Source organism: Anarrhichthys ocellatus, unplaced genomic scaffold (assembly GCF_004355925.1).
Source record: "Anarrhichthys ocellatus isolate YVR2014 unplaced genomic scaffold, GSC_Weel_1.0 scaffold1, whole genome shotgun sequence".
NCBI lineage: Eukaryota > Metazoa > Chordata > Actinopteri > Perciformes > Anarhichadidae > Anarrhichthys > Anarrhichthys ocellatus.
The window spans coordinates 9,968,697-9,981,161 of NW_022280031.1; the positions used below are offsets into that span (position 1 = coordinate 9,968,697).

Here is a 12,465-nt window from a genome sequence, read left to right on the forward strand (position 1 = left end):
ACTCAGTATTGTCAGTTAGAGGAACATGTTGAGGATAAAGTTGGCTAAGATCAGCAACAAAAGACCCGTGGTCCTACCATACCAAGTAAAGCTTTCGTAAGAGGAAGAATGTGTTATATCTTTCAAAAGTCAGTCTTGCTTGAAGTCATAATTTTCACACATCATTTTGAAACAGTCTATTTAATTCAGTATCTCTTTTTTATTTTTCCATGACTATTTTTGAAATTTCATTCCTAACTTTTTATCAATTTTGTTTCATTTCCTGCTCGAATGGGCTTCCATAATAAAAAGCATGAAATCAGCTATCAAGCTGTGAAGAACATGTTGTTGGGGAGGTCTCCATCTAATTTCTCAGAAGGCAGACTTATTTTTCATGTAAAGCTGGTGAAACACAGTGAGGACACAAATTTACCTCAGTTTTCTTATTTATTTGTTGACCCTTTCACTGGCTGGGCAAACATTCAACTGACTTCTACCTGATAACTAGTTACCTTGATTGTTGTTATTGTTGTATTAATATATTATTAACATTGAGTTTTGGGATTCTGTGTGCAATGCAAGTACCCATACTTATATTTTCACTTAAGTATTATTTAGATTATTATGCTCTTTTATTTCACCTCCTTTTCCCACAGGTTCGGTCACCCTACTTGTGCTGTGCCGCCGCCCAGTGGTGGCATATTGACAGCTGAAACTTACCACACAATATACTGAACACCGTTACAGGTTTGAAAAATAGCCTTTATTTTCTAATGGTGGTATTTACAGGCGGTGTGGCGTTCTGTCTTGATACATTTGAAAATGTAAAAACTTGTGAACACATCTCGGGCAAAGAAAGCATAAACTAATTACCAAATTAACTAATGACATTTGGATATGTAAAAAGATAAACTATTCTTTTTAATGTATGCAGTTGTTTTAAAACTACAGAGAACGAGGCTTCAGCATTGCCCTTCAGCATCCAGTGAGTAAACGTACACTCTTTCCCACAAACATGTGCCCTGCTAAATTATTCAAATGAATGGCAAATAGATTTCTAGCATTACTCAAAAAACAGTCAATATTACAAGAATCACAGAATAATAGCAAATCTTGATTCAACACAGAGAATAAAATAATACATTAGAAAAAGCACTATATAAAAACAGGCTGTTGCAAATGAAATTGTGAAGACACTGATGTTTGGTTGACATTAGCCAGAGCATCTGTGGATGTAGCTTGTATGTCACAAGGTAATCTGACCCCTAAAATAGTTTACATAGAAAAACATTTTGTCAACAAATGTTTGTATTACACTTCAGAACTAGGAGTCTACTGTTTAGTGGTTTGTATGTCAATAAAAACAAATTATATAGTTGAAATACATATCTTGCTTTGATGTTTTTAAATTACATTTCTTTTTAAAAATAGTCTTTTGGAGGGCAGTACTTCAGTGAACAAAATAACTTATATAAATGTTTAAGAACTGCTTTAAACTAAAGAAGAAAATGAAACCACTCAAATGAACAGTTGATCAAACCGATTTAAAACTATATGGTTGTCCGCAAAATCTTAATATTGTTGGCTCCGATAAACAAGCTGTAACTGCAGTCCCCGCAGCTTAACTGGCGTTTCAGATTGTTGACGATACATTTGGTTTCTGATACAGTAAGCTTTCCATAAATAATAAAAAGAACCTTGAATTCTGACAAATAATATTCTCTTTTACATCGATATACAAACATCATAACAAAAGACCATAAATACAGGGCAGACTGGTGCCCCCGACATTCAATAAACATTAATAGTACTGTATTCTATAAATGCATTGTGATAAAAGTACATTGTCAGTTGTGGTGGGAAACATCACATTCCAATAAACGAATAAGCCAAATTTGGCTTCATCATGCGAAGGTGTAGGTTGTGATAATCGGGACGGTAACATTCTTCTAAAACGCCAGGACAGAAGTGGTAAAAGAAGAATTGATATGGATAAAAGAGTAGAAACAAAACAAATGTTAAGTACGTGAAATGGATACATAAGCCAAGTCTCCATACTCTCCAAACTCATCTTTTGGTAAACTGTAAACCTTCAAATCCAACAATGAGAATTATGAAGCCTTGAATTTGCCATGTAGAGGTAAATATTTTAGATCTTAGCCTATCCTATACATACTTGTGTTAAATTACATACTGTATCTTTTTATATGCCATTTTAGGCTAAACTCTAGTAATAAAATTCATACTGTCAAAAGGGGTCAGCTGAGATGTGACTCAGTAATTACGACTATTACACAAACACGCTACCTGTTTGAGTGAAGTACTTATGTACAAATACTGTTTGTCATATTTACACAGTTCTATGCAACGATAGAAATAACATTTTATTTTAATGTGTGGAGGAGAGATACACAAAGACACACACCGCAGTGTGAAACGTTTCTATCAAACTTTTTTCCCTATAATATTAATTACTGCTAAGTGGTACATTGTTATAAAATACGTATAAGATACTGACATATAGTTTCTAGTTTTCTGAATCAAAGAGGGGATCAATACAAACAAATGTTTGAGGTAAAAACTTACTAAAAATATAAAAGGAGAATTTAAAGTCTGCCTCGGCGCCTTGGGATGCAGAATGACAAAAACAGCAATGTTTGGGGACAGAAGGAACAGGATGTCAAGTTTTATCCCCGATTAAACAACGTCCCCCGGAGATGAATGATGGCAGGCACTTGAATGTTGTGTGTGTGTGTGTGGGTGTGTGTGTGTGAAGAAAGTGGTGGATAGTCACAAGAGACCGATAGTCCTTTAAGTTTCTTGGAAAACAAAAAGATGGAAGAAAAGGTGCCTCGTCCGCTTCAGGATTCCATCTCGTCTCCATCGTACGACGGCGGCTCAAAACTAACTACCTCCTCATAGGTTAACCCTGAGAAACGATAAATAATGCGTGAGGTTATTTACAAATTATTTCTGAAGCAATCTATGGGATGCACAACTTGCATCTACCTATTCCCCCCCCCCCCTCCCCCAGCAGTTCAGGTTCTACCCCAGGCATCCACAATGTGCCAACTTACTCTTCCATTCCTCAATTTCCAGCTCGCGGCTTTCGAAGCTCTGGTCGTAAGGCTCCGCTTCGGGCTCGTCGTCTGGATCGTGGTACTGGGCAAAGTACGGGTGGGCCAGAGCCTCAGAGGCTGTGATCCGTTTGTCTGTGTCCAGCACCAGCATTTTCTCCAGCAAGTCCACCGCTTGAACACAGCGACAAGAGAACAGTGATGAGCATGTGAAGAGGCAAGACATTAAAATAATCCATCTACAGCTTTATCTGTAATCTAATAATACTGGATAGGTGTTGAAACTGTTATCACACTGCTGTGGTCAGTATTTGTCATAGTGGATTATTTAAATTGGACAAACACGTACAGTAATTGAGAATATCCCTGACCAAACAACAACAAAAAGGTTGACTTTATGATACCACTCGAGGGGCTCACTGAGCCAGGAGTAAAGTCAGCCATGGCATGATGCGGAAAAGGGAACTTACCAAGAGGGTTGGCACCAATAAACACATCAGCAAAGTTCCTCTTGGGCATGTGGGGAAGTGAGTTAATGTAGTTCCTCGCCTGTGAGAAATGATTAACAAAACAGTAAAACACAACACAGGGGCAAGAGGTTGCACTTTGTAGTGCTACAGCTCAAAGGGACAGCTTACCCCAAAATATAAAAATACATGTTTTTTTCTCTTATTTATCAATCTGGATTGTTTTGGTTTAAGTCGCCTAGTTTTGGAGATATCGGCCTTTGAGATGTCTGCCTCCTTATGAATATAATTGGACTATATGGCACTCGGCTTGTGGTGATCAAAGAGCAAAATTACATTCGTCTCTTTCCAGAAATCATGACCCAATTATTCAAGATAATCCACAGACCTTGTTGTAAGCAGTTTGATATCTCCAAAACTAGGCAACTCACACCAAAACAATCCAGAAGGATGAATAGCTCTCTAGTTAAGAGGACAAATATGTATTTTTGATTTTGGGATGAACTCTCTTTAAAATGGAAAATATTTTTAGATTGATTAATTTGCCTGGTGCAAAAACTATCATTACTGTACATCCTTCCAGTAAGGCATGCCCCAAGCACTTTAACTACCACCCAAACCACACATTAGACAAACATTGTGCCCTAATTTTCAGAATCAATGTGTGTGACCAATGCCACGAATCACTCATCAGAATACACTGGCAAAGCACTCTGGGAAGCCTTGCTGAGACAAGCACATTGAGTCAGAGAAGAAACAGGAAGTAAGTTGAGTGAGAGTAAAGGCTGAAACGCAGATGCAAACTGTAAGAAACTTAAAAACTACACAAAGCTGTGGGTGGGTGGGTGGGGGGGGGGTGCACGTGTCTTACCTCATGGCTGGGCATCCTGCTTATGAGGGAGGCTGGGGGCGTCCCCGTCAGGCGCATTATCTGCTGCAGCTGGTTTATATCTATAGCTTCCGAGTCAAGGGGCATCATAACATGACGGTCAGCATGTCAAAGAGCATGGGTGGTTAGGATAGGGTGTGTATGGAGGGGTGGAAAGAGGGGAAAACATACATAGCAGGGTGAGGATGAAGACACTTTCTGAGCTTTGCTAGACAGCAACCTTCACCTGACTGTAACCTATATATCCATGTATTTACAGAGATTTATGGATGCTGTAACCCAGCGCTACACTACAGGCCTCTTACTTTGTCATATGGAGATAGTGGGGAAGCCCACCAGGACGGGGCGGGACGGTGCTCGACACTCACAGACTCAGAAGAGATTTTCATCAAGAGCTCGGGCCCTGGGGTTCCGACGAGCATCATTATAAGCTTCAACTGATCAATGTCTACCACACTCACATGAAGGACAAAAGGAGGGATGGAGGGTGTTGGGTAAGGAAAGAGGGGTGAGAGGTACAACAGTCAAAGCCCTCATCGGCGAAGAAAATATTCTCTCATTCAATCAAAAGTAAAAGAAATGGAAACCAAAAGTCAACAAATGAATGTCTACTGCTACTGGTTACAACATTTGGATGCTAAATGAAGATTGAAAGATCTCGTGGTATGCCATGCAATCTTAGGTCATTTTGCAAGTTTTCAGGCAAAAAAAAAAAAAAAAAAAAAAAGAGTCAAAATTAGTAGGGCTTCAACTAATTATTGTGTTCATCATTGATCTGCCGATTGTCATCAATTATTTGGACAATGAAATGTCGACAAATGTGAAAAATGTGTACTTCAAAGCAAAACATTTTCAATCTACACATTATATGAAACAGAGAAAAGCAGCAAGTCCTTTCATTAGAGGAGCTGGAAGCTGAGAATGTTTTGCTTGTATAACACCTAAAATGATTGGCTAATGCATTAACCCGATTACCTCATCGTTGTCGGTTTCACAAAGCAAGACGACCCAGAAATGTCAACAAACAGGCTAAAGTGCATTTTTAAAGTCACTGAACTGCTCACTGACAGTTTGGAGATTTGTTGATGATCTAATATACCAAACAAAAGCAGACTAAGCACATGTACCTGATCTGTTTAAATTTAGAAAAATGTCAGCAATCATTTGAAATAAGGATGATTTACACCCTTGATTATCTTTAGATGCGGCTCCTGTGCTTTGTAGCACAGCTACTCGTGTAAAAATCACCTTTTACTGAGACAAGTAATGTAAGACAGACCAGATAGACTACTGTACTTTGTATATTCGACAATGCTTTAGGTGGGTAGCTCCACCAACTATCGAGGTGATTTTGATTTAGTGTGAGGGCACACATTCAAACACACACACACACACACACACACACACACACACACACACACACACAATGCAGTGAATTGTTTGATTGATCATTCAGAGCAGGAATCACAAACACAAGAAACACCAACAAGCTTGTGCTTTTGATCTTGAAGAGAACAATGACCTCGGCAATGTTTGCCAACGTCTGTATTTTGTGAGGTACGGTGTTGTGTGCTAACGCAGCGTCTCCCTGAACATTGTTATGTGTTCTGCTGCTGCTGCTGCATGGGAAGCTTTGTGGGAGAGGAAAACAGGAAGGTGTGCTGTATCTTGGAGAAGCAGTAAAGACAACAGTGGGCAGCGCTGAGTCATAGACTGCAGGGGACTCTTAACTCCCATCACATGAATGCACACACACAACACAACACACACGCTTTCTTGACTATTCTGGCATGCAGCTCACAAAAGTCAATACTCGGCAATGCTTTTGAGTCAGCTTGAAGTAAGTAAAACTGTGCAAGTGTGTGTTTGAAACACCATGGCATACATAACACAGCAGAAGAGTATGCATCCATCTGCTACCTCTTCCAGATCCCCCAAAGACCTACAGAACAGAGTGACTCCAAGGAGCCATTCAATGTTTGCATGACAATGACAGCGGTGGAAGGATACGGTCTGTGCCAGGGAAGAGCGTCTGTCCAGTAAGTAGTTCAGCCATGATGCAGCCCACCGACCAGATATCGACTATCACATGTTATAAAGAAAAATATGCAGCACAGTGAATACTTGAAAATATGAAACAACATATTCAGTATCAGTTCCATTATCTTCATTTCCCCAAGCTTAAGTTTTTCAAAACCATAGTGCAGACCAATAAGGCTGCCCATGAGACTCATGTAGGGATTTCACAATCATTTGTATGGTCTGCAATGGCTCCTTCATACTTGTGGTAAATTTAACAATTACATTTTTTTTTTTTTGGGGAATATTTTAGACGTACAGTGTTGTGCTGTACATCCGCTGCGAAACCACTCTAGAAAGATTGAGCTGAACTCTGTTTTATTCAAAACTGTTTGCATTTTAATTTAGTTTTCAGGATTGAAAAAACAAAACAAAAAGCATGTTATTTGGAAATATTATATTCTAAAACAGGAGCTCTATCAACAGTGCCTGTTGGCACAGCTAAAAGGCACTTTCTTTTTACATCTATTTGACCATTTAAACCAACACCACGAAGCCATGTAAGACAACTGCTTTGGCTGGTGCTGCACCTTGACGTCATGTTGATTCCAAAAATTGAAAAGCTGTCAGAGTTTCTCTATAATCGCCCAATCATGTCTTATGTAATAAAGAGTCAACAAGTGACGCTGCAGAAGAAAAAGCTACATACATCTATATTTCTAGATCTATATATAGCAACGTATACTCCAGAAAACAAAAACTTCCATTATTGCACAATCACATTGTGTGAAATTGCAAATGATGTACTTGTACATTCAGCTCAAAACCTTATGATTACGTCATGGTGTGTACCTGTCATGTTGTAGTGCATCCAGTTGAGCATGATCTCGGGGGCGCGGTACCACCGGGTGGCTACGTAGCCCGTCATCTCATCGTCTGTGTGCCGCGCCAAACCAAAGTCCAGGATCTTGGGGACAAAGTGATTTCATAAAGATTTTCTCCTCCACGTGATCATCTAAAAGTCATATACCATGAACCTCGTTTCGAGACGACCATTTCTCACCTTGAGCTCACAGTCTTCATTCACGGCCAGATTACTGGGCTTCAAGTCCTGAAGAGAAAACGGGGACAAGAAGGAAAAGTCAAGACTGCATACAGAAGTAACGGAGCAGTATCCTGCCGCTCTCCGCCTGTCCACGTTTATGTTAACCAAACATCACACAGCTGATGTGGTATTCATTGTTTTGGCTTTTGTCAGGAGGTTTGATCAGCATAAGACATGTAATCTCTGAACAAGACTGAAGTGTATTAAAAGACATTAAACGGTCAACTTACTCTGTGGATGATATCTGCAGAATGGATGTACTGTTGGGAAAAGAAAGAGATTACATTTATATTATACTCTCATTTTATAGAACACAGTACAGGATATTTAATTAGCTATTTTTGTAGTTTACTGTGTTTGTGATCACATGTTGGATACAAACAACAAAATGCTGTAAGTTCTGCCACCCATTTCCCCACTACTCTCTTCTTTTTGAATCCACAGTGGTTGAACACCACATACCGGGATGTTAAAATGTCTCTTGCAGAGTATGACAATAAAAGGCTTCATATGTCAATAAAAACCGAACAGAAACAGAAACAGAGTTAAACAATCACAAAGAGGGTTCAACAAGTCAAGCAAGCATGGTGACGGACATTAAGCATTTTGTCCCATCAGAAATAGTGATTCACAGTAACTCCTGTCTCAGATAGCTTTGTCCTTCTTACTTTGGGGTTACTGTGTCAGATGTCAAAGTTCAGTTGTCCATTAAGATTAATTACCAGGCACCATAACTACAAAAGGTTACAGAAAAGATTATTTGTTGGGCCATCAGATAGACTAAGAGACGACAGTTTCTTTACTAAATCTCAAGTATGTTTCTACAGCTACTCAACCAAATTGGAAATAAATAGTATTTTCATTATACTGATTAAGGAGAAGTTAGTAGCTTAATTAGCTTAACTTAAGACCAATTCAGTTCAGTGTAGTAAAACAGCCCACTGATCCACAGGCAGTCAGGCACCAGTGTTGAGCCGAGTTCTCCTGTTACGCTGGATGCTTCACTGACCTTTAAGCCTCTGAGGATCTGGTAGATGAGGAACTGGACGTGGTCATCTGTCAGCTTTTGACACTTGACGATATTGTTGAGGTCTGCACCCATTAGATGGGTCACCAGGTACCTGCGAAATCACACAGTACAGCCGATGAGATGTCCGTCTTTGTCTTCTGCAGCCGTCTTTAATTCATTGTACTTTTTTCTATAAATAATTATTGTGCTGTTATAGTTGATGAAGTGCTTTGTAACTTTATTGTGACAAATTCTATTAAATCTCTGTATTACCATCAGCATAATGACTTTATGAAAGATTGAATTCATTTATAACTAGTTCACTATTCACTATTGTTTGATTGTGTCACTTATATGTTCTTGATGGTGGAATGTTTACTCAGCCAACAGATCAGCAGAAGAAGGCCAAATAAAAACACAAGTGTATATGTCAAATTTCTGCCTGGTACAGCTGCTCGATCCGACTGCAGGACACCAGTTGTCGGCTGCCCCGTAAACATCTGCGTGCATCTGCTTCTCTCGCGGTGCAATAGAACGATCGGTTGCACAATTTGATTTCATTATATCTTCATTGTGCAACTTCAGTGCCAGGTGTCTGTTGTGTTGCTTCATCTCACATTTCAACAAATGTGCTACATGCTGATGACGCCACACCGTGTTGAGAATTCAAGGGCACTAACTGAATATTCTGTGCACACGCACACACGCAACCCCCGGACACAGCCAGATGGCTGTTACCATGGAGACTAGCTGTGATGTGCACAGTGCACAAGTTCAGCAAACGATCACGTTGGTAAAACCTGCCAGTTGCTGGACTCGCATGAAGTTCAGAGCTGCAGGGTTACGATGCGTTTGTAACTCCACCAGTACTATCGTGTTCATCGTGTTCATCCTCTGCTGATATGAAGGCCTTCATTGTGTGAGGATGAGGGGAACCAAAGAGAGCTTAAGACAGAAGGAAAAAGTAAAAGTGTGACTTACACATCGTTGAACTCCTCTAAGCTTGTTGCTGGGGTGAAAACGTCTAATAGGCCGATCACCTGAAGGCAAAAACAGAGGTCAAAGGTCAGCAAACATTGTGACAGATTACAAATCAACCAAAACACAGTTTTCATTGAGAGTTTGATAAACAACCATTTGATGAATTTGAATATCGGCATGCGTGCTTCAAATGCAAAAGCAACAACGACGACAGTAAACGACTGCGTGACATTTTGACCATTTCTATAAAAGGTATCCTATTCTCGTTATGTCTGAAGTTGAATTATATTTAGTCAAACAGGCAGGTGAGCTTTCCTTGTTACGCCACTCCGTTTTCAAGGACTCATGCTAGCTATTGTGTATAGTGATGTACTCTAGGTTATCCTCCAGCTCCGTTTTGGGGAACAGTACATTTAGTCACATTAATGGAGCTGATAACGACCACAACAGATGTGATTTCAGAGGAAGCGGTGAACGTTATCTGGTAAGTTTGGGCATCATAATGACAAGACAGGCACCCGTGGTGTTATATGACGTGTGAACAAAGGAGAATACACATTTAAGACATGGATTACATTTAACTGGTTTCACATGCTTGTTCAAACCAAGCCACGTTGTTTCTAACAACGCCTTCAATTTGACTGCTTTGGGGATTAGCCATGTTAAAAGTGCTTTTTAGTTGGTCAACATGCCATTTGCAAGATCTCTTTACGACAGATAACTAGGTTTGTGACGACATGACAGGCAAAACAAAAACAACATGTCAATGTGACAAAGTATGATAGCGCTAAGATAATTAGGTGCACATAACAGACTTGTTTTTCAGTTTGAACAGAGCAGAACAAGAGAGAAAGAGGACAAAGCCCAGAAGCATATTAGAGGATTATCATGCATGTATATGCACACATTCATGCACGTACACGTGCATGCTATCACACTGGCAGAGAGCAGCCCTGAGTGCCAATCCTGCCCCTGGCCTCTGGAGAGACTGAGGAGGCTCGGTCTTGTTAATAACACAGGAGCAGCCCGCCCGCCCACACAGGGCACAAAACCACAGCTGATTGGTGGGATTGGAGCCACAACAATCCAGCTGATTCGTCCACACAGGCTTTCCACAATCAAAACCCAGGGAGTCTCCTGGCAACAGCGTGAGCACAACACAGAATCCCTCTCTGTGTAAAGCATAGGTATTAAAATGCTTTGATGATTTAAGAACAAAAAGCACAGCTTCATGCAATACTCCCTGTTATGATGAAACAGAAACATGCTAATTAATGATCACAAATAGCAATATAACCTCTAAGCTGTCTGCACCACCACACCGTGATTTTGCTGTAAAAGTCTGGTTTTTAGTGACATGTTTATACGACATTGGCATCTTGTATTTGGCACAGTGATATAGGCACCGACTCTGTATAATCTTAAATAATCCGAATAAACCCAAATGAATGCACTGAGATATTTTACCAGTAGTACCAGTGCACCATGAAACACTATTTATCAAACTGCTTAACAAGAGAGCTCAATCTGTTTCAGTAGTGAAATAAAAATAGGTTTACGGACATTGTATAAAAGTGATGTAAAAGGTTTATATGAAATGAAATGCACTTCCTTAAGATGGGCTTTCATTTCAACATGGGCTCTGCTGTACTGTTGGCCTTCAAATGCTGCTGGTGGGTTTCCCCCCTTTGAGACTATCCATACTTCTCCGAGCTGCAGATTATTTTTGCCTCCGTGTGTGCGTGTGTGTTATCTAAAACTGCTGTGCTTCACAGCGCCTGTAGGTTGATGATACTGGAGAAAGCACTAGTGCACCCTGTCACTCACTAGGGAGCTCTCAAAACAAGCTATTTCCACCCATTACAATGGCCAAAAGCAAACGAGGGAACTCTTTTACATTGTAAAATTAAACCTTTTTCAACCCCACAAAGACCACAGCACCAACAGAGACTTCTAGTCACACACACACCATTCACCAGTGGAACTGCTCCCACACAGCACACATGCACCACAGCTTGATAAAGCATAACCACTGCTGTTACATAAGAGGATGCACACTAGTTGGTCAAAGTGTTATCTGAATGTACCAACAGCAACACACAGTAGGAGCTGTGTTTGTGTTTTGTATGTGGGCAAGTGTCTGCAGGCGCGGCACCTTGTACTTACACATAAACACAGAATACTAAAACACAAGCAGAGATTGTAGAAGGGGAACTTAAGCCACTGCCCTAACACATTGAAGTAATATGGCATGAGCCAAAATTGCTGCAGCAACAAAATGACAACAGGAACTGGTACCAGAAAATGCAGTTGTAAACCTGTTTGGTGACTCACTGCATGTTATTTTTGCAGTTAGCTGATTGAGGCGTAAGGCCGCACGACCGACTGTGTTCCATAGTTTACAGAGTGGATGCCTGTTTATTGATGTATGCAGGTACATGTGGATGATTAAATGACCGGAGTGACTGTGTCAAATGCACGCAGATGTGTACATGCCACTAAGTGCCTGCAAAATGGAGTTGTGTTTATCTTCTTCACAAAAGGAGTGTATGTGAACAGATGAAGTGGAACTTTTCTGGTGGCCCAAAGTTCCATTTCAGACTTGGACACATTTCTAGTTTTAGCTCAGTATCAATTCCTATGTTACATGGGTCTCCATTCCCATAGCTTCAATCCTGAGGGCAGATCTAAATGAGCTCCAGCAATCATTATAAGCTACAAGTCAACACGGATACAGACAGTCTGACAATGTAACCAGTGGTGAATAGTGCCTGCTTCTGCACGTTACTACTCGCTGTGCAAACCTCATGTGCAATATCATGTGCACACATATGCAATTCTTGCTTGAGAGCTAAACTACAGAACAATGCATGCATGCATGCAAGCATGCAAACACACACACACACACACACACACACACACACACACACACACACACA

At 40.3% G+C, this 12,465-nt stretch overlaps 1 protein-coding gene across 2 annotated transcripts in view; it reads right to left on the reverse strand.

Annotated features, from left to right (window-relative positions):
• Positions 1–723: 723 nt before the first annotated feature.
• Positions 724–12,465, reverse strand: part of mapk14b (mitogen-activated protein kinase 14b) — a 20,124-nt gene continuing 8,382 nt past the window's right edge. Inside the window, exons 3-12 of one of the 2 annotated variants that reach the window (XM_031843097.1) lie at positions 9,527–9,585; positions 8,546–8,657; positions 7,767–7,796; positions 7,495–7,542; positions 7,284–7,398; positions 6,423–6,494; positions 4,781–4,860; positions 3,527–3,605; positions 3,057–3,230; positions 724–2,908 (exon numbers count right to left, since the gene is read on the reverse strand). In XM_031843097.1, coding sequence (XP_031698957.1) covers positions 2,841–2,908; positions 3,057–3,230; positions 3,527–3,605; positions 4,781–4,860; positions 6,423–6,494; positions 7,284–7,398; positions 7,495–7,542; positions 7,767–7,796; positions 8,546–8,657; positions 9,527–9,585 — 837 coding nt within the window. In that variant the 3' untranslated portion in view covers positions 724–2,840. Of the gene's footprint in view, positions 2,909–3,056; positions 3,231–3,526; positions 3,606–4,394; positions 4,475–4,780; positions 4,861–6,422; positions 6,495–7,283; positions 7,399–7,494; positions 7,543–7,766; positions 7,797–8,545; positions 8,658–9,526; positions 9,586–12,465 lie in introns of both variants that reach the window. The other variant, XM_031843089.1, reaches the window with a different exon arrangement.